We start from the raw sequence: 23750 nt of genomic DNA on the forward strand, positions 1-23750 counted from the left end.
CATAGCCTCAGAACAAAGATAACGGGTGATATGTGTGATATAAAGTTTATCCCTTCCATACTTGCATTGTGCAAGCGTGTAAAGAGTGGAGTCAACATTGTGATGCCACAGCATACAGTTTGTCATTTTGGCATCATTGTGGTTAGCTGCTGATGCCTCTGATGATATATGAACACAGTCGACCATCTGTACGTAAACCCACCAGCCATTAAATTAACTGAATGAAAGGGGCATAGAGTACATATTATTAGCCTTATCCATTTCTGAAGTAATTGACTTCATGAGGTGTTTCTGAATAATGTATTACAAAAGGAAGTATCAGCTACATAACTATAACATTGTTGACTATCTTTTCTTGTACTCAACAGGAGAACATTGTAACTAGATGAAATGAATTATACAATCTGCAGTATGTGTCAACTATAGCAGGGGTCTCCAACCTTGGCAACTTTAAGACTTGTGGACTTCAACTCCCACAGTTCCTCAGCCAGCAAAACTGGCTGAGGAACTCTGGGAGTTGAAGTTCACAAATCTTAAAGTTGCCAAGGTTGGAGACCCCTGAACTATAGCACTCAAGAGGATAACTTGAATTGTGGAGTTCTTGATGTTCTCTGGGCTTGCAGAAGTTTTATTACTTTTCTAGATAACATTATCAGAGTGAGGGAGTGCAGAGTTTCTACAGGTAGTCCTTGTTTAATAATCACCTGTTTCACTGACTATTCAAACGTACAACGGTGCTGAATGAGTGGTACTTACAACTTGTCTTTGTACTTACAGCCCTGATAGCATCACCATGGTCACATGATCATGGTCTGAATGCTTGGTGTTCCGCTCGTGATTACATCTCAATGTCTTATGGTCATATGATTGCCATTTGGGACCTCCTTTACCAGCTGGCAAAACTTATAGGAAGCTTCCTATAAGCAAAGTCAATGGGGAAAGTGGCAGAAAATAGCAAATGGCAGCCACGTGACATCCTCGCTTAACATCCTGCGGTGATCCTCTTATATGTCAGTAATCAAAAGTGCTGGAATTTAAGCAGTGCATTCACATTATGTCATGCTTTATGGACTGCGTTGCTTAGTGACAAAAATTCTGTTCCCAATTTTCATTGTTAAGAGAGGGCTACCTGTTGCCTGTAACTTGTCCTACCAGTTTTGATAGGGGTCTACTATAAATAAACAGACTGCAAACCCCACACTCATTAACGCTGATGGTGTTATCTAGTTGGGTAATGAAATGTCTGCAAGCAAACAACCAGCTCGGAGAACATCAAGAGGTCCACAGTTCTTGTGTTACAGATATTCTCTTCTCAACCAAATAGTAGATTATCCTTCTCAGCTTTTTTTTTTTTTTTTGAAGAAACTCCAATAAGCCCACTTTTAAACCAGCATTCTGCAAATCTATCCTAATGAAGAATTATGCTAGGACAAGAAAAATACTTGATGAAAGATACATGATGAAAAGGATTTATTTCCTTTAAGGAATTTGGGGTGAGATTAAGCCTATAGCCCTTGATGGTAAAACTAATTATTTAAAACTCTGCCACATGTTAATTTATCAGCATTTCTCTATCTTCTGGTTCAGGAAACTTACTTTGGAGATAGATATTATTCCTGAATGGTTCACTTTTTTTTTTTAAAGTGAATTTATTGAGCAATTGCCAAAATGACAAGACAAACTCCAATTTGGACTTCAAGACGTACCAGCTGGCCTTGGTCAAAAAGAAATCTGATTAGGATGCAAATATTTTTGCTTTGACAGTAATTGCATACATCTGGATATTGGTTGGCAATGTATTTGCAGTGCCACAGGACACCGTTGGGTCTGGAGAGCAGGAAGGAGGAACCACAGCAGACGCGCCAATTACTCAACAGTTCTTTTTACCCGCTTTGGTGACATTGAGGCTAACCTTGGAGTCACCTCCCCCGCTGCCACACTCTCCTTTGTCGTACCACCATTTGTTTTTCAATTTGTCCAAGAGGCCTTGTTCATTCAGTTTTAAAACTGCCAGGTTAACAGCATTTCTTGAAACGATAAAACATATCTTGTAAGAAACTGCATAGCTGTTAAAGATGTTAGAAGAAATGAGGATTTTAAAAAAGCTTTTATCTATGCAACTAAATAAACCTCTCATTCGTATGTCGCAAGATTCCTGTAAAAAAAAGAGAGAAAGCAAATTTGTGGAGGGGAATATGCATTTCGGGCATTTTTTTAAAAAAACTTGACGGTTGAGCACTCTAACAAAACTATTTGATCATGTTTTTCCAATACGGTAATTAACTCAAGAACAAATATCTAATTTGAAAAAACACACATTCAATATTTAATCTGAATATGTCTCTGTGTTTGTGTGTGTGTGTGTGTGTGTGCATTTTGTAAGAAAAGGTCAAATTATCTTTTCTGATGCGATCTGGGTTTCTTTTCAATTTCTTAGGAAGCAGTTAAGAGCCTTTATTGTTACCAGCAACATTAAATTTGTTAAATTCCATCAAACTGGAATTGCCTGCTTTTGTACTAGCAGCTGAGTTTATTTTATTTTATTGTAGCCAGGCATATGCATCCTATCTATTTCTAAAATTACATAGGAGGCAAATATCCGGAGAGTTTTATATCATAGCTTCCAGTGTAAAAAAAAGTTTAAGCATTCACATCGCTCAATGTGACTTAAAATAGGTTTAATTTTGTATGAACTAATGAACAGAGAGTTAAACTACTTATTATTACGTTCTGTTATGGAACATTTGTCCCTTGGCCTAATGTTTTCCATTAGGAATTCCATCCCAGAATTCTCAGCCGGCGTGGCTGTTTTCAACCCAGTTTCATCTTTAAGGGTAGAATGACAAACCAGGACAAGACACTGAGGGAGGCTAAAGGTGGGCAGAACTATTGAGGGTCTGGTAAATCTGGCTCTAAAGTTTCCAGCTTTGTGCCTCTTCAGGGATTGCATTCTGCTGCCAAGGAATTCTGAGATTTTATAATCCATTTGGGAATATCAGAGTGGAGAAACATGAGGTAAATAAAATACAAATCAACAGCAATGATTTGGAGTAGGTATTATTGTAACGATAAGTCCTAGGGAAAGATGGTTATCGTAAAGTTTATTTCCCAAGAGAAGAACTGGGCACCGGATTCAAAGTTGCACGGCTTTGGACGTGTGAGAAAATAGTGACAACATACAACTTATTGAATTATTCACCCTTTGAACTCAACAGGCCAGTTTGCAGGATGTTGTATTGATGATAACTGTGTTATTTAAGGAGAAAACCTCTGGCTGAGCCTTGTTTCATCCAATGGATCTGATTAAGGTATGTGATCCAAAGAGAAAGGAGAAAGAGAAAAACTGGACTGAAATTCTTTATTTGGTTCTTTTCATCCCAGAATTCATTGCTTCTAAATGAAGGATATTATGGATTTCAATTAAATGTTTGGATGACAGTACTTTTAATTCTAGCAACTTTTACTCAATCCTTCCAGTATTCTCACTGAAGTACTACCCTGTGGTGGAAGTTTCAGATTTCAACCTTTTTCTTTCTATTGTGCTTAAAATAAACCCCAACATCCTATTCTATACTGCTATATTTTTTCTTTTAAAAATCAAATCTAATGTGAACGGCATCCGCAATCCAGTCAGTACATTCATAGATCAGTGATCATAGAGAATAATGAAAATTCTGCAAAAGAGAGGTTTTTTTAAAAAAATTAGTGATTTCCTTTGGTTAGGAATCTGAATTTTGCTTACACTAATCCAAAATAGTGTTTGTCAACCTTGGCAATATTCATATATGCGGACTGCAAGTCCCAGAATTTCCCAGCAACATGCAGCCTTAAAGTTGCAAAAGCTGAAAAACACTGTTCTGAGGGATACTTTGAATGTAATGCAGTGTAATGTTGAATAAAGTTGGAAATCTAGGTATAAATGTCAAGAAATTCATTTGATGTCCTCTTACAGTCTACCATCTTAAGAGGAGTAATATAAATATAAAATTGGGGACATCCATGCTATGTAGCATCAAAAGTGTAGAGCAGGGGTGTCAAACTCAAGGCCAGATGGCCGCATCCAGCCCACAGGTGCTTAGATCTGGCCTGTGGGTCCACCCTGGGAACAGTGAAGGACTCGCCTGCGGTGCCTCTGCCATTGAAAATGGAGCTCGGGGGCTCCATTCTCACTGCAGAGGGCTGCAGGAGGGCGTTGCGGCTGAAAATGGGATCTGGGGCGGCTGCACACAACCCCCCGGGCTCTGTTCTCACTGGCAGAGGTCTGCAGGAGGCCATCACAGCCAAAAATGGGGCCCAGGCTCCATTTTTGCTGGCATAGGGCTAGCAAAACAAGCTAAAAGCAAACCAATCTAAAAGGAGAAATGTTTCCCCCTTTGCATTTGAGCGTCCAAGAAGAGACAGGAAAGGAGAAAGGGAAAGAGGAAAGACAAAGAAAAAGAAGAAAAGATGGGAAGAGAGCAAGGAAGGAAAAAGAAGGAAAGGGGAAGGAAGAAGAAAGAAGGAGGGAGGGAGGGAGGGAGGGAGGGAGGGAGAGAAGGAAGGAAGGAAGGAAGGAAGGAAGGAAGGAAGGAAGGAAGGAAGGAAGGAAGGAAGGAAGGAAGGAAAGCAGGCAGGCAGGCTGGACACAATGGATCCCCCCAGCCCTGCCCGGGCCACCACAGGTGCCAACGACATAAGTGACGTCGAGCTGGCCGCACCCATCCCAACCCCACGAGGTAAAACACAACCCTGATACAGACCTCAATGAAATTGAGTTTGACACCCCCGGTCTAGAGTGAAAAGTAGGAAATGAATACATAATAAGTTGAGTTAATTCAAAATGCTACATAGGGTTGGGGCAACTCAAGTGTACTGTTCACAAAATATATAATGATGAGAATACCTACAGTATTTCAAAGCTTAGCATGTTGGTGTTGAATGACAAATGAATCCTATTTTTGGCAGATCCTAAAAAAGCAGAAGTAGCAGGTGTATTAATAGAAATGAATGCTCCTAGACTGGATACACGTCTAATAATATGCTCGATTTTTAATATGTTTAAATAAACATATATATATATTCTTTTAATGATCCTGTAATCCCTTGAATCAGGGTGGGGTCAGGGCGACTGAATGGAGCTGAGCATTTACTGGCCAGATGCCCTTCCTGATGCCTACATGAAGTTCACAGCAGATATTTTCTCTTTGTGCCCAGAGAGAGAAATATCTGCTGCTATCTAGGATTTAACTCACAGCCTCCTAATTGTGAGGCAAGAGTTCCACCCCTAGGCTACCATGCTGTTCTCTTCAATGAACATATACTAATTTATAATTGCTGTTGGCATCCATTAAATTACATCTTCAAAAGTACAGAGGGCCATGGAATAAGAGAGTGAAGTGTCCAAGACCATTTTGCATCTATATTAGCATTTCTATGGATTTTAAAATTGTTACTAATTCAGTTTTAAATCTATAGAAATGAGACACATATATGCAAAATGATTTTGATTTCATGTTATAATTTTGAATTATTGGACATTTATGTGTCCCCCCCCCCAAGAAATCTGATAGGGTCATCTTGTTATGGTATTTATAGAACAAGTTTGTTTCATATGACGTAGAAGTTATTTCATATATTATTTTTGTTCTGGAACACTGATTAGTTTGGTAAGATATTCATATCCTTTTTAAATTGGTATATTAACCATTGGAAATTAAAAGGAGGATAACAAAGATGGTTACCGCAAAAAAGTCTTAAGTCTTATGGGATATTAGTCTGAAATATATTCTAAATTATCATTTATTAATAAGCAGGCAGTCCCTTGATTGGGGATTCCTACTGAAAAGAATTTCACACTGAATTTAACATTCTGTTTAGATATTGAAAAGGATCCCTGATTGAAAAATCTGCATACAGTATAGTTTATTGGATGTAAACCTCCTACAAGTTACTGCATGTACCTGTCTTATGGATAAACTTATTCACTCTGTTACTCAGGTAATATACTTGGTAAGAGGATGTAAATTCAGACCCCTTCTGAAAAAATGATTAGTGTTGTCACATTAAGGTCTCTTCCTGTTAGAATTCTGGATGGAAAAAATATTTTCTGGATGCTGAATAAAAGGGGTAGCAAAAGGGAATCAAAAACGGATAGAATCTTCAATTAAATCAGTTCCCTGAGTATTTAGTGATGTACTGTATCAATTTATAATTGGAAACATTTGTTGGACATAGCAATTTCCCTTTGAATAAAACATGCATATTAAAAAAGCCATATTCATCTTGGCCAAATTTCATCTTTAACTATTGGAAGAAAAAAGTTTTAATTTTAAAGAAATAATTTGCCACTGGCTTGTGACACTGGTAGTATTTTTTTTTTAAAGAAAAGCTATTTATGAGAGGGTTATTTAGTAGCTGATTAGCCATATCCATAAACAATTTCACAGCAAATAAAGGAAACAATGAAAATAAAAGGTAATGGAAAAATAAATGAGAATTTTAAGCATGTCTATTCTGCAATTAAGCTTAAACTGGTTAAACAATCTAACCACATTGCATTCCTTATTAAATATAGCAGGCCATGTAAAAAACACATTCATTTCACACTGCTTTTTTAATAGCTATGAAGATGCAATTGAAGAGATAAAATAAATAAATTCTGGTCACTTTTTTTCCTCAGCCAACATTTAACATGGTCTATATAGAAAGCTTTTTAAAAACTTTTACCAAAAATAATCATGTATCTAATATTTTCTTCAAACAGAGATCTCTTAAGTTTTTCCCCCACCAGAAAGATACAAACCTGCTTAACTGTATTTTGTAATCTAGAACATTGTTGCTCAACCTTAACATCTTTAAGATATATGGACTTCAACTCCTAGTATTTCCTGGCCAGTCATCTGGTCAGGGAATTCTGGGACTTGCAATCCCTGCATTTTATAGTTGCTGAGATTAAGAAACACTGATCTAGAATCCATATTCATTCGTCCTCCTTGCACAGAACGAATCAGAAAAGACGGCCCTGTTTCCTTGAATTGAAATGTTGGGGAAACTTCATGCGGTTTTTTTCACTGAGCATAGTAGCAAAATAAACATGCTATCCTCATAATGCACCGACACCTTATTGCATTGCACTAGCAACAGTTCACTCAGCTCTGTTTGACTAAGACTTTAATAAGTAATCTGGAATTTCTTTTACTATCAGCAATGAACAATTTGGTTCCGGACAATATGTCAAATCAGTTAGCACTGCATTTTCACAATCATGCTTTAACCAGATTTCTAAATACTCTGTTTCCCTGAAAATAAGACCACCCCGGATAATAAGCCCAATCGGACTTTTGAGCACATGTGCTAAAATAAGCCCTCCCCAAAAATATTTAAGTGCATGCACAGCCGGTCCCCGCCATTTCCTCGGGTTAGGGTTAGAGAGACAGAGGTGGAAATCAGGTAAGACAGCAAGAGGAACCCCGTCTTGCCCCACGCGCCCCAAAATAATAAGACCTCCCCTGAAAATAAGGGCAAGCGCTTATTTCTGGGTTCAAAAAAATATAAGACTGGGTCTAATTTTTGGCGAAACACGGTATAAATTTAGAAATATTATTCAGTTACTAGGTAGAAATGTACAGGTAGTCCTCGCCTTATGAATAGTCACTTATCAACTGTTCAAACTTATGCTGGACCTCCCAAAAGCTTATAACCCTGTTTTAAAGTTATGGCAGCTGCAGCATCCCAACAGTCATTCGCCTCTAGGACTGATTGCAAGGATGCTGTTGTACCCCCCCCCCTACTTATCTCCCCTCCATCCGGCCAATCAGTCCTCTAAATCTTTGGGTCTGCTTCTTTCCAAATAAGTCCCCAGAAGACATGGGTCTGCTCTCAACCCAGACAACTCAGCCACACTGGGTAACCTCAGAGTGGCTGCAAAGGCTACCGGTACATGTGAAGATGTTGCAACTTGCAGGATTCCTCAGCAAGTTCCAGGGCCCAGAAGCACCTCACTTACCTTTCTTTTTTTCTGCAGCTTCTGACACAGGTGACCAGCTGACAGGAGGCTTGGCTTTCATGCCGTTCTGCAAGCAGGTGATTTTTCTCACGATCTTTTGGAATGCTTTTTTAAGGAGGCTCCTCCCCAAGGCATCCCATGCTTCACTTCATGACCAGCACAGTTGCTTAATGACTGCATCAATGAGACCGAGACAGGAATCATTAAGCAAGGTGATCACATGTGCACTTCGCTTAATGACTAGGCTCCATTACAGTCATAACTCGAGGATTACCTGTACAGTCACCCTAATCTTACAGAACTCTGTCACAGAAGGTGGAAAAATTCACATCAATTATATAATCGCACAGGCAAAAGTCAAGATCATTCCATCTGTCCCTAGTCCAAACCAGATATTATTAGTTGAATCATACTCTATCAACGGTCAAACTATTCCCCTGGGTCTGGACAGATGAAAGTGGATCTCTTTTGTCTTGCCTCTTCAGTTTTAGCTATAGCACTTAGACTTATATATCGCTTCACAGTGCTTCATAGTCCTCTCTAAGTGGTTTACAGAATCAGCAAATCCCCCCCAACAATCTGGGCCCACATTTTACCGACCTTGGAAAGATGGAAGGCTGAGTCAACCTTGAACCGGAGAGAATCAAACTGCTGGCGGTCGGCAGAATTAGCCTGCAATACTGTTTTCTAACCACTGCATCACCACAGCTCTTCCATGGGGAAAGACATCTCCCAATGCAAGTAGAACACTGTCCAATTACACAATCACCATTCAGGTACCGTGATAAGCACTAACAGAGAACTAGCCTAAGCAGATAAGTCATATACACAAACAGAAATGTTCTCAAGGTAGAGGAACTAAAAGCTGGCAGAAGCATTGATGGGAAAAAGAGATGGTTTTGTTTAGTTTACTTTATTGTCACTGCACTTCGTACAATGAAGTTAAATGCCATCTTTACATTATAACTATAAAAATAAAACAAACACATCCTTCATATTCTATACAATTGAATTGAAAACCCCTGATATTGCATTAGTGTTACACTATACAGTAGAATTCAATATAGTTACTGCTATTTGTTCTTGTTTTTATTATCCTGTACCGTCTGCCAGATGGTAATAGTTCAAAAAAAAAAAAAAAGGTGCCCAGGATGAGATGGATCTTTAAGAATGTTTTGAACTTTCTTAAGGCAGTGGGAGCTATAAAGCTCTTCCAAAGAGGGGAGAGGGCAACCAGTGATCCTCTGGGCAATGACGTTAACCATCTGGAGTGCTGTCCTATCTGCCACTGTGCAATTGGCAAACCATACACAGGTGCAGTAAGTTTAGCTTGGAGAAGGCTGTGAGCCATGATGAATTCAGCAGCTTTGTACTGTAGAATCACCGAAGACAACCTCCTACAAGCTTGAGAGACACTAGTCAATGATAATAATGCTCTTACTTAACTCTAAGAGGAGAGATTATTGTAGAAATAACCACATTGTACACATAATGATTCAGAATCTGTCAAACATAGAGGCTTTTGCTTACAGGTATAGAAATAGAAATACTGAAAGTAGGCTGTAAATCATGTATAGCCTTATTGCCGTTCAATCTTGTTATAGCAAAAGCTGTATAAAGAGATAACAGATTAGAGGGAAATCTAAAGAGCTGATGGTTTCTCTAAACTGTCTGGAAGCTACATAATTAGACTTCCATGCATGAAAAGGTAGTAAGAAACTTTCATTTAGAAATCTCTGTTATGATTAAAGGGGAAAAAATCATAAGAAGTTATGTCTGTTGACTAACCTGATAATTTCCCAAGAACCCATAGCCTATGAGAGTCATTCTATATTTCTCTAATTCATGTTAAGCCTCTTCTACATACCTAGAGTCAGTGGTGAGTTTCAATTATGTTACTACCAGTTTGCCGCGCCCACTCGCTCCAGGTGCACGCACTCTCCGGTTCGCACACGTGCCTGCCTTCCGGGCATGTGCCCAGCCTTCCGCGCATGTGCACCTTCCGGGCATGTGCCCAGCCTCAAAAATGTGCCTAAACAGGATGGCATAGAGCCGGGGCGGGTGGGCAGGCCCACCCGTGATTTCCACTATCGGTTCGGGAGAACTGGTCTGAACCGGCTGAATACCATCTCTGCCTACAGTTGGTGGGACCTTTCAGACTGCTCATCTTGTGTTGACTCTGCTGTGGCCAGCATCCTGGCTCAATAGTAGTCACTAGGATCTTGGAGTCCTAGTGACAATCACTTAAATTTTTTAACGTCTTTAAGACGGTTTTAAGACTGTCTTTAAGACGGTTTTAAGACTGTCTTTAAGACAGTTTTTAACGTCTCTTATTGTATATTGTTCATACTGTCTTTGGTGTAAGCCGCCCAGAGTCCTCGGAGAGTTGGGCGGCATAGAAATACGACTAATAAATAAATAATAAATAAATAAATATGAGCCAGTGGTGCGTGCTGCAGCTGCCAAAAAAGCCAACACAGTCCTAGGCTGCATTAACAGAGAGATAGAGTCAAGATCACATGAAATGTTAATACCACTTTAAAATGCCTTGGTAAGACCACACTTGGAATATTGCATCCAGTTTTGGCTGCCACAATATAAAAAAAGATGTTGAGATTCTAGAAAGATCGCAGAGAAAAGCAACAAAGGTGATTAGGGGACTGAAGGCTAAAACATACGAAGAATAGTTGCAGGAATTGGGTACGTCTAGTTTAATGAAAAGAACTAAAGTGACATGATAGCAGTGTTCCAATATCTGAGGGGTTACCATGAAGAACAACACCTACTTTTCCAAAGCACAGGACAAGAAGCAATGGATGGAAACTAATCAAGGAGAGAACCAGCCTAGAACTAAGGAGAAATTTCCTGACAGAACAATTAATCAGTGGAACAACTTGCCTCCAGAAGTTGTAGAAGCTACAGAACTGGAGGTTCTAAAGAAGAGATTGGACAACTAATTGTCTGAAATAGTATAGAGTTTCTTGCTTGAGCAGAGGGTTGGACTAGAAGACCTCCAAGATCCCTTCCAACTCTGTTATTCTGTTATTAGTGTTGGCCACTACTATTTTGGCAGCCTATTCCAAAGTTGTATGTCCACAATACTTTTGATCTAATAATCTTCCAAGATACCATATTGCTTATCGCTATATGGAAATATATACCCAATTACATAAAACGTCACACTGGAGCCTAAGAGGCCGGCATTATTGAATATTCCCCCAAACATCTGCATTTTGCAATTTCTGCTAACATCCTATAATGGATAAATAATATACTTGAAACTACACAATAGAATAAAAAGATTCTGAAGCACTTATCTCTTTACATTTTCACCCTTAGGACTGAAAGATATATTACAATTCCTGCAAGTGTAGTAATTGCCATAGATATAATTGCATTTTATACCTTCTGCCAAGAGGCAAACAAGTTTTGTGCCATGGAACGAACACAGAAATTGCACCTGCTTTTATTTCTCTATGCATGTAAAGTACTATTTTCTTTTTATATTTTGAACATACAGGTAATTCTTGTTTAGTGACTCATACAGCAACTGAAATGATGATGTTATGATGAATCCTAGGCTTGCATTAACAGAGGGATCTTATCAAGATCACGAGAAGTGCTACTACCATTTTATAATGCCTTGGTAAAACCACACATGGAATACTGCATCCAATTTTGCTCACCACAATATAAAAAAGGTATTGAGATTCTGGAAAGAGTGCAGAGAAGACCAACAAAGATGATCGGGGGGGGGGGGGGGACTGAAGGATAAAATATATGAAGAAGGTTGCAGGAATTAGGTATGTCTAGTCTAGAGAAAAGAAGAGCTAGGAATACATGTTAGCAGTGTTCTAATGTTTGAGGGGCTGCCACAAAGAACAGAGAGGTCAACCTATTTTCCAAAGCACCAGAAGGCAGGACAAGAAACAATGGATGGAAACTGAACAAAGAGAGAAGCAACCTAGAACTAAAGAGAAATTTCCTGACAATAAGAACAATCAACCAATGGAACAGCCTGCCTTCAGAAGTAGTGGGTGCTCCAACACTGGAGGCTTTTAAGAAGAGATTGGACAGTCACTTGTCTAAAATAGTACAGGGTCCCCTGCTTAAGCAGGGAATTGGACTAGAAGACCTCCAAGGTTCCTTCCAATGATGTTATTCTATATTGTGATGAAAAAATAACTTTGCAAACCATCCACACATTTATGACCTTTGCAAGGTTGTAAAGCAAAGTTGAAGTAACACCATAAGCACAGTCTCAGTTTCACTTAGCAACCGCTTTGCTCAACAACTAGTCTCAATTGTGGTTGCTAAATGAGGACTACCTGTAAATTTAAATAATATTTTGTATTGGCAATGATAAAAATGTAATATGCCTGACTGCTCTAATTCTGTCTAATAGTTGCCTAAGACATATATATACCATTGGATCTACTGATTTCATGGGTTTGTGTTATGTATGTGCATGATTAACATACACGGTACCTATAGTAACAGCTGCTCAATATCAAATAAATAATTATCTTTATTATGATACTGGTCAGCATCATATACAATTTTGTGAAAAGGTTACAGAGTCTAGGTTAAAGTACATAAACATTTTCTAGATAAGTTCATAGAAATAAAACTGTTGAAACCAAAATGAAGTAAAACACTTGTGAGCATGATATTATCCTCCTGTTCATGCTTCTAGGTAGCCTCAGCTTTATGATTCTCACTTAAAATGAAAAATAATCTCAAAAGGTTTAAAGCAAGACTACCTGCTCAATCTTTGTTTGTTTGTTTTGCAGTGTATCAGGAATGGGACAACTCGCTGCAGCCAACTTGCCATGGTCAACTCACCATGGCCAATTCGCCATAGAATAACTTGCTATGGGACAATGCAACAATTCAATTATTTGAAATAATCTTTAAAAAGATTTTAATTTTTGTCATTCACATTTCATTGTGTCGCTCCTTTGGCATCCTTTTTTTAATGATTCTATTCCAGGGGTGGGCTGCTGGGGGTTTGCAGGGGTTCAGGAGAACCTCTAGCTAAAATTCTGTGCAGTTCAGAAAACCCCCAAATCCCACTCCTGCCTGGCCCCACCCACCTGCCCCGCCCCTCCAAGGAGTCCCCATGCGGCCCGTTTTGGTTGCAGGTAAGTGCAGGGCACGCGGGGAGGCTTGGGGAGGGCGAAAAATGGGTCTACCGGAAGTTTGGGACCGTTTCCAGCCTTCAGAGGGCCTCCGCAAAAATGCCCCCCCAGCTGTAGTGCAGGAGGCCGACTAGGCCACACCCATCATGGCCATGACCACCCAGCAACCGGGCAGAGAACCCCTTGCTAAAATTTTTGAAGCCCACCCCTGTTCTATTCCACTATTTCTTCAACATTAGTATAACTCTTGTCCCTCAGTGAGTTTCTGTGGTAAGTTGGCTGCAGCGAATTGTCTGTTATTTGCTGCCCCTTGCAAAGATAGATAAACTTCAGAGAGCCTCCTTTAATTCTATTGTTGTCTGTGGTAGAACCTCTACATTGTCAGCATAGAGTATCACTGCTCTTAACCTGCCTGCAATATTTGGCTGGAGAAAGGCTGCTTTTATCAGCTAAATGACTACAGAATTTTATCTAGAAATGGAATAATAGCAGGGCAAGATGCAGCCTTGTTTAATTCTCTTAAACTGAGGAGTTCTTCAGTCAGAGAACTGCCCTTCCACCTTCCACCTTCCACATCTTAAATCTTAAGATTGGAATTGTCTTACATCTTATAGATAAAAATAAGCCATCATTGATTTCTGAAGTCTTCCCGCAATTTGCTTCTTGCGATACTATCAGCTGCTTGCTTAAAATCAGTAAATAGCACAAGGTAGGTTTTGCTATATATTTCTCCATTTAAGAACTCAGCATGAATCCTAGCACTATGAATCCTAGTACTAGGATATACTGCTTCATAATGTTTTACAGCCCTCTCTAAGTGGTTTACAGAGACAGTATATGGCTCCCAACAATCTGGGTCCTCATTTTACCTCGAAAGGTTGGAAGGCTGAGTCAACCTTGAACCTGGTGAGATTCGATCTGCCAAACTGCTGGCAGCCAGTGATCAGCAGAAATAGCCTGCAGTACTGGACTCTAACCACTGCGCCACCGTGGCTCTTTGTATTCTATTGTATTTCTGTCTTCCCTGAAGCCTACTTCGTGGAATATTTCCTGTCTACATTCAGTTCGTAATTTCCGGTGTTGGTATCTTACTTTTAACTGTAAGCTATACATTATAATTTACTGATAGTATTTTAATAGATTGATAATTATCAGGGAGACCTTTCCTTTCCTTCTTAAAGGTTGACACTACGTATGTCAATAGATCTGGAAACAAAGGTCACAAGGATTACAGGAAGGCTGTTTTAATGTTGTAGGTTATAATATACAGAATCTTAAAAGCCTGATCTGTTTCCAATGATGTCAACAGAATCACAATATGGTTATTTTGATTTCTTTCTGAAACTGCTCCTCTTCCCCAGAATTGAGTTCACGTTTATCTTCCCTGCATACTTACACCAATGTTATCTCCACATCTCTCTACGTCTACTTCAGTAAATACGTAGGCCAAAGTTGGGTATCACTGTCTAAATTGTTTTTAATTAAGCCTGGAGAAATCATGTATATTCCTAATGCATTTCTCAATTTCAGCTGATCAATTTCTTTATCAATTTGAGTTTGCACTGCAGACAATACAGAAGTCCAAAATTGTTCTTTTTTCAAGGCAGCAATTAAATTGGTCTTGTTGCATAAAGTTCACAGAAAAATTCTTGGCAGATATCAAACTCCCACGTAGAAGTGTTGCTTGATGTATCTGTTGATTCCATTATACCATTATATCATCTCTAGTCAGCTGTTTATATAAAAAGAATTGCATGGTAAAACTATCTGGACTGATACTTCCATGGGGTTCTGTTTTTGGGATAATTAATGACCAAATCTCTCTTGGCATTAACACGAGGCATTACCTGGTCACACCATGAATTTAAACACAGGGCCCTTAATTTTTAATTGACTCCTCTAGTGACTACCAATCGTTGGAGATGTTATACCAAATTATTTGCTCTGCAGTGGTTTTCTATAATAAATGAACTAATGCACCTAATTTACTCTGAGCTAAATCTCCCTCTCGTTAAAAACATGGATTTTATCTGTCTATCTGAAACATAGGGCTCTAACTTCCATTTTCATTTCAAGCTGTGCGTCCTTTAATTCCAAGAAAAATGATAGGTGATCACTATCAAAATAGCAACTGACCATAATCTACAGTATATAGGAACTGCAATGACATAAAGAAACGAACAACATACTCTAAATGCTAATGTCTTCCCAATATGCATATTCTCCCGGATAACCCTTTCATGGAATTTAGGAACAACAGCTCCAAACTATTATATGCCTTAGTGTTCAGGCCTCCATAATTAATTGTTGAGTCTTTAAAACCACACTTCAACAGATTGGTTAGATTAGGGAGGCACTTATGGAATATTGTGTAGAAAACCTCATCCTTTTGATCTATTCTGGCATTAAAACTACCTTCAACAATTTCATTGCACCTGATTTTCATAGGCTTTTGGGTCTTACAGCCCAAGCAAGGATTTGATGAAACTTCTACAATCTCCAGTTCTTATTTCATAAAGTATGAGGTGCTAAGTAAAACATCAGAGCCGGGTAGCAAAAAGAGCCGAATAGCTAGGATTTGTCAACTTTTCTTATCTTAGCATAAATTAAGGAAGCACCATATAATTTATATTAGGCTGATCTATAAGCCTATATTCCATTGTGATTCTTCTAATACTTTTGTCCCAGTTCATCTCAGAATAGGTAGAAGAGTCTCAAGATTACTGGTAAGGAGGACTCAGCAGACATTTTGTCATTTTAAATTAGGGTAGAGCAGGGATGTCAAACTCGCAGCCCGCGGACTGGATGCATGACGCATGGACATGCCCACCCCCATTTTAGCGAAGGGAAAAAAAGTCACAATACATCACATGACCAACGTAATTTTGACACCCTTGGGGGAGAGAGAACAGGAATAGGTAGAAATTCATAGAGGAAATACTTTTCAGTTATGTATTTTAGATTGCCCCAATGGGGAAAACCATCTAAAATTTCTAATAATTTTCTCCTCATATTTGCTGAATTACAAACACAATTTAAATTGGCAGTAATGAATAAACAATCTTAGCTGTATGCAATGGCGGGATTCAAATTTTTCCACTACCGGTTCTGTGGGCGTGGCTTGGTGGGGCAGTACCTTGTTGTGAGTGACATCGAGTTGGCCATTCCCACTCAGTCACATGACCCCCACCAAGCCACGCCACCAAGCCATGCCCACAGAACCCGGTAGGAAAAAAAATTGAACCTACACCTATTGCAGCCTTTCTACCCATTTTCTGCCCATGGTCCGAGGTGGCTAAACTTAGAATCTGTCAAAGGCCTCCTCCTGCATGCTGCCCGCTCTCCCTTCACCATGCATTTCCCCTCCTTCAGAGGCCCCGGCTCTTACTCAATCTCCCCGCTTCCTCCCCCACAACTGCCTCTTTCTTCGTCCCGCGACCTTACCTTTTTCCTGAGGCTGGCTGCCAGGTGGTATTTACTGGTTCGGTGAACCAGTTAAAATTACAGCTACCGATTCGCCCGAACCAGTCCGAACTGGCTGAATACCCACCTCTGGCTGTATGTAATATGGTCTGTCTTTTTTTTTCTCTCCTCTCTCTCACACAGACACAATTAGAGCCACCTGGACCATATACAGCAATGCAGATTTCTTTCTTCTTAAATAATTGAGATTAGAATGAATGAACCTGACTACTAAAACAATCTGGAGACACAACAGGTCAAGCTGCACAGTACCTAAACAAATAATTCTTTTGTATTTATTTAGAAAAAGTAAAATTGTACAGAAGTAATTCCAAAAGTGCTTAGAGAGGTCCAAGGATGCAGAATGTCCATGGAATACAAGGATATTTACACCCTCAAGATTGGCTATCATAGACACTCTACTGCGAAGCAGAATAAATGACCTTAGCAGAATCTCCGTCTCATAAATTGTCAAATGACTCACTATAAAATTATTGCAAACTATTAAACCACACTATTTCTGGTTAAAGAACTATTCTCATAAGAATGAAGTAATTCACAAGAGGGCACTGGATGAAGTACAGTGGGATAGTTCAATGTAAAAACAAGATATATTTCTAACTCTTTATTATCCTATAGTTTTGGGGATAAAAAACATCCTTCCTTACGCCAAGCCAAACTGTTTTTTTTTAATCATGAGAAATTTTCTTTGTAATAATAAAACAATACATAGCAGCAAAAATCCTGAGCCTACGCCATTAGTTACCAATTATTATCACTTTTCCATGTATAACAATGTTTTTGTTGGCTTTGTGCTGGAAATCTAGCTTTACTGAATTTAGGAACTTCTCATACATCTTTATAATTTAAATCACTGCTTCCAGTTACCAAAATTCCAAGAGATTCACAATTCTCTCTACTTCCTCTAAAGAATTTGTCTTCATTTTATCAGAATTATTGATGATGAAGAATGTCTATGAAGCTGAGGAGGGAAACTACAAAGAAATAGAGAAAATGAATGGCTGTGCCCTGAAGCAATGAGGAAAATTGTCCAAACCTGATCCAATCATTACACTACTTAATGTTCTACAGAAAAACCTTCAGTAAATATATGGACAATTTATTCTTGAATTCAGAAAATGATGCATGTCCTACACTGCAAATGATACCCAAGTTCCATTTACAGAACACAAGCAGTTTGTTACTGCATTAACCCATTTTTCTGTGTTTTCTGGGTTTTTTGAATACTGTTTTTGCATTGACATAATATATTGAATAATGAATCTGCAAAGAGGCAAATCTGCATAACCGAAAAACTCCTGATCAAATGTAAATCTAACCAAACTTGGCATACTTTATCAATGAAGATGCTAGATCTTCCACTGAGCTGGGAAAACATACATTATGCTGTCATTGTTTGTACTAAATTATTGCAGGTGAGAGTAACAGATGGTCTGCAGTCACAATGTGTGATAATTTTCAGTTCTCCTCATTAAAAGATGGACTGTGGGAGCTGTGAAGTCTGGGGGTGGTGGAAGACTTACTTATTAGAGGCTTGGCAGAAGGGACAGACAACACAATCAGTTGTCCTCTCCTTTGCCTTCCACTGCTGGTCCCTTGCTGCATCACTTGTATTAGGCAACACCATAGACATCTATGGAGATTCTCAGTCATCCAGGTCATGGTTGTCTCAAAGGTGCTTTTTCAAGAGGCAACTGGGCTTTCTGGTTTTTCTTTGAAGACATTTCGCTTCTCATCCAAGAAGCTTCTTCATCTTCAAAGAATAACCAGAAAGTCCAGTTGCCTCTTGAAAAAGCACCTTTGGGACAGCATAGCATCTTAGACAGTTTCAAGAGAACAGCATTGGCCCAGAGGTACTTTTTCAGGAGGCAACTGGACTTCCTTCTTTTTTCTTTTGAAGATGTTTCACTTCTCATCCAAGAAGAACTGGAAAAAATCATGAAATATCACGACCTGGCCATTGAAACTACATGGCTATGGATGAAACATATAATAGTGATACCCATTGTCACCGGGACACTTGATACCATGTCCAAGAATTTTATAAGATACATCAACAAATTGGAGCTTCCTGCAATAACACCAGCGGAAGTGCAAAAAACTGCGCTACTTGGAACATCGTACATCTTAAGAAGGTACTTGGTTGATACCTAGGACGCTGGCAGCAACCCGTATCAACCATTAGCACCAGTCAATGGTATTTGTGATGCATTTTTGAACGTTCAGTTGACTGAGTTTCATGTTTAATGAATAAAGTAATAATAATAATAATAATAATAATAATAATCTTTATTGTCACTGCACAACAGATGTACAATGAGATTGGTGGAGCTCCCTCAGTGCACCCTCCCCCAACACAATGCAACTCACAGTGAAGACAGAAAATTCCTAACCCAATAAATCATATTAACAAAACACCCAGTCCTATTGCACCAGTGTGAACATGTTACACGTTGCGTCGGCCCTGCAAGTCCATCGTACTACATAGTTATGATTTTATTTCGCATTCAGGAGTCTGACAGCCCACAGATAAAAACTGTTCTTCACCCTTTTTGTGCAGCTGGCTATGCTTCTATATCTCCTTCCCGATGGTAGGAGGGTAAAGAAGTGCTGACCAGGGTGTGAGTCGTCCCTGAGGATTTTCCTCACTCTTCTAAGGCAGTGAGCCCTAGCGATCTCGCCTAGTGAACAGCTGCTCAGGCATATTTCCAAGCCAGCCCAAATTGGAGAATAGCCCTTTACCATCCAGTAAACTCTCAAGGATCTCTCTCTCTCTCTCCCCCCTCCCTGCCCCCTTCTCTCCTTCCAATTTCCTGAACCCACTCACAACTTCCTTTCATACCACCAAATGCCAACATATCATTAAGAATTCTGTGCAAGGAGGAGAAAAAGAGTAGGACATCTGTCCCTTTACCCTAGAATGTCTACAGTTGTAATTTTGCAGAAGCAGGGATAAGAGCTTTTCCTTTCTCCGCTGTCTCTACTCTGCCAGGCCCAATGTTATACAGCACAACAGCAATCACATATGCTTGAGAAATATGGTTTCTTCAAAGGCTATTAATTTTGCAGAAGCCATTGAGAAAAATGGGCTATTTTCCAGGATCCAGTTGCAATCTGATTTGTTTTCTAGGAGCAGAGCCAAGTCTGAGAAAAGGAAGAATGAAGAAAACCCAGGATTGAAGAGGAAAGAGAAGAATATTTCAATTGCCACTACAGCCTCAAAGTATGGTTTCTAGATTTACTAAGGAATTTGTGGGTGGGCCTTTGGTTGGGTTGGAAGCCTCTCTCTTCATGAAGCTTCTATTTTTAAATATTTCTTTTTGTACTTTTTAATGTCCATCTGAATTTATCTGGCAATTTCCATAAACAATAAGTAATTAATAAGTAAATAATGCCCTCAACACTGTCAAACTCTTTACTAAGTCTGCACTACTATTAATCTTCTCATCGTTCCTATCACCCATCTCCTCCCACATATGACTGTATGACTGTAACCTTTTTGCTTGTACTCTTACGATTTATATTGACTGTTTCCTAATATGATTAGATTGCTTATTTGTACCCTATGACTATCATTAAGTGTTGTATTTTATGATTCTTGATGGATATATCTTTTATTTTATGTACACTGAGAGCATATGCACCAAGACAAATTCCTTTGTTTGTCCAATCACACTTGGCCAATAAAGAGTTCTATTCTATTCTATTCTATTCTATTCTATTCTATTCTATTCTATTCTATTCTATTCTATTCTATTCTATTCTATTCTATTCTATTCTAATGCAGTGAGATTATATCACATATCTGCTTTAAACAAGTATCCTTGAGTCCTGCCGGGATGAAAATTGCACTGTGTGAACAATTTTATTGTGTCATGTTTTTCTTGCTTTGCATACATTAAACTGAGGAACTGTGGATTTTTTTTTGCGGCTGAACTATAAGAGAAATACTACATTTTTTTTTGGTACCCTGAAATTGTCCACAGCTTTTTCAGCTGCCATTATTCAGAATGCTTTGTAGATTATTTCCCTTTTTAAACATAAATCAAAGGGTGGGGTGAAAGATGGTTTTTATCTGCAAATCAAATCAGCTTGCATATAAAAACAAATAGGTTCGGCATCATTTTAAATATGTTCTATTCTAAGTAAGCCTCCTTTTCTTTCCAGTGGGACTTATTCTCAACCTCAAATTCATGTGCTCATTCTTATGAGAATAAATTACACTGAAGAGATTGGGATTTACTTCAGAATAAACTGAACTAGGGATTGCACTGCAATATATTTAATATTCTCATTTGGAAAAGTTTTTGTTTTTTTGTTTGAATGAATCTATATGCTATACTGATAATCCTTGACTTACAACCATTTATTTAGTGACTGTTCAAAGCTACTAGCACTGAAAAAGTGACTTTTGACTATTACAGCATCTCCATGATCATGTGTTCAAAATTCTGGCATTCGGCAATTGGCATGTATTTATAACTATTGTAGATCTATTGTAAATCTATCTATCATGTATCTATCTATCTATCTATCTATCTATCTATCTATCTATCTATCTATCTATCTATCTATCCATTTACCTACCCATCCACCCATCCACCTACCTACCCATCCATCCATCCACCCACCCACCCACCCTCCCATCCATCTACCTACCTGTCCATCCATCCATCCATCTATCCATCCATCCATCCATCCATCCGATCATCCATCTTACCCCAAGGTAACTCTGAGTGGTTGACAATATTAAAAAGATAAAATTTTACAAAACCTATACACAATAGCAGCTAAATAGAGTGGTAGTATTCAGCAGCTTTGAAATTCATTGAATTTGGTACCCAATGCATTTTGATGTGAAAATTTTGTCCTGGTACTCTCCATTTGTTTGGTACTCAACACACAAGCTAGAACTTGTTGGTGACAGCTAACTTGTAATTCACTACATTATTCCTTATGGGAAAAATTTGTTCGGTACTCATTTTTGGTACCCATCGTGCTTCCCAAAACCAATTAACGATAAGTACCAAGGTACACTGTAATAAAAAGATAAAGGCTACCTTCTGACAAGCAAAGTCAACGGGGAAGCCAGATTCACTGACCAACTGTGTTACTAACTTAACAACTGCTGTGATTCACTTAGCAACTGTGGCAAGAGAGTTTATAAAATGGGGCAAAACTCGCTTAACAACTGTTGTTTTAGCAAAAGAAATTTTGGGGCTCAATTGTGGTTGCAAGTCAAGGATTATCCCTACTTCAGTACTGCAATATTAAGAGCTTCAAATACTTTAAAGACCATTTTCAAAGTCCATAATTCCACAAGCAGTTCTAATGTGATTTCCCACTTTTTTAATGGCATTTTGCAGTTTTTGTCTTAAAAAGCCATTGTGCGTAAACATCAGGTCTTGGGCTTTTGTTTAAAAAAAGACTTGGAAGCAGTGTTGAGAGAGTATGGTTTTTATATGGCCTTGGCTGATACACACTGATTGTCACTATTTAATGGATTTTGCTATGAGCAACTGTTACCTCCTGGACGATCGAAAATATGAAATGGAGAAAAGAAAACAGAACATACCATGTCCACAGAAAAACACAAAAAGAACTAGATCGGGGACATCAGGGAAGGTGGAATACTATAACAACACATTTTAGATTGTTATATTATTCCACCCACCTTAATGAAGAACCCTTTGGTGTGGCTACTCCGTAGCCTTTCGAATCCAGATTTCCGCCCACTTTCATGGTGTCACATGGCTTTCGCTGCTCAATGTATTCATTCATGGTGGATTCCAGGAGGAAGGCAAACTTGCCCTTGGACTTGCGGACACGGGCAACGCCCTCAGCTGTGGTCCTAGCGAAGACGGATGGGTCTGTTGTGCTCATGTATGCCCACATCTTTTCATATACCGCTATTTTAGATCTCTGAAGGAAATTAAAAGGAGGTTAGATGCAACAAAGGAAGAAGAGCCTTGCAAAACCTGGTTGCTATCTCGAAGAAAATCAAGAGTCATTTGGTTACTCCACCACAGGAAATAGGTCTCTTTGGATAGAAAGAGATGCTTTCATTGAAAGTAGACTGCAGTTTTGACAGGCATACAGCTAATAGATTTTAACTATTTTATGCCTGGTTCTTGAAGTCCTTTAAAGATATAATCCGGAAAAATCAGAAAAAAATATATATGAGTGCATACAACAGTAACTAGAAGTCAGAATTAATGGCAGTAAATCTATTGAGTACTAGGTGTACTTTCTGGAGCTAATAATTCAACACAAAGTAAAACATTTTATTCTAACTTTTTTAGAAAGTTAGGAATAGAGTGAATTACTATTTTTGAAGATGTGATTTTTTTTTAAAAAAAAGTTGAATAGGCTATTAATCTCTATATAGCCTAAAAAAACTTCCTAGTGCAAGATTGTTCCCATTTCTTGATTATTTGCACACATATAAGAGGAAGTCCTTGGATTGCTTGCTTGGGATCAATAAATCCAAAGCCTGTAATTATTATATTGTTTTCAGTGTGATCCTACTTGCTTTTGTACATAAAGCAAGTCAAAGAATAACAAATAGTTGATATTCATGTCTGAACTGTCCAGCTGTATGCTTAAAATATTTGTTTGATGGACTAGCTTCAGAGTAGCTTGTTCATAGTCTACTTATGACATTTCTAGATCTAGCTCTGATTTCCATAGTGAATGGAACAAAAAGTAATGTTGGGATCCCCATAAATAAAAATATTTTTAATATAAACAATTGAATGTATTAAATATAATTGTATTTGAGCTTACCCTGTTTCTGCTTTAAAAGACCATTGCAGAAATATATGACAGCATCCACAATAATACTGAAATAACTGTCACAAAATAACCATCTACCTGTATCATAATTAATCTGCTATTACTATGGATTCTACCCCTTTCTTTTGAAATAGCTATCACATTACACTATCTATTACTACAATGTTAAATTAAAAAAAACTTATGAAATTATTTATTTATCTATCAAATTTATATAGGAGCTCATTTCACAAAATGCAGGTGGCTATACTGAAATTGTTCAAGTAAGAGATAAAAGAAAGAGATACCCTTTACAAAAATGAGACAAGTTGGTATAATCTACCTAGAAACTTTTTTTATGACCCATT

At 38.5% G+C, this 23750-nt stretch overlaps 1 protein-coding gene across 2 annotated transcripts in view; it reads right to left on the minus strand.

Annotated features, from left to right (window-relative positions):
- The window catches only part of GRIA4 (glutamate ionotropic receptor AMPA type subunit 4), a 280944-nt gene that overhangs the window by 15959 nt on the left and 241235 nt on the right, over positions 1-23750 (minus strand). The window contains exons 13-14 of one of the 2 annotated variants that reach the window (XM_070943963.1): positions 22283-22530; positions 1913-2027 (exon numbers count right to left, since the gene is read on the minus strand). In XM_070943963.1, the coding sequence (XP_070800064.1) occupies positions 1913-2027; positions 22283-22530 (363 nt within the window). The remainder of the gene's footprint in view (positions 1-1912; positions 2028-22282; positions 22531-23750) is intronic. The other variant, XM_070943962.1, reaches the window with a different exon arrangement.

The sequence above is a fragment of the Pituophis catenifer genome, unplaced genomic scaffold (assembly GCF_029215685.1).
Source record: "Pituophis catenifer annectens isolate HBS135680 unplaced genomic scaffold, rPitCat1.0.hap2 SCAF_4, whole genome shotgun sequence".
Lineage (NCBI taxonomy): Eukaryota > Metazoa > Chordata > Lepidosauria > Squamata > Colubridae > Pituophis > Pituophis catenifer.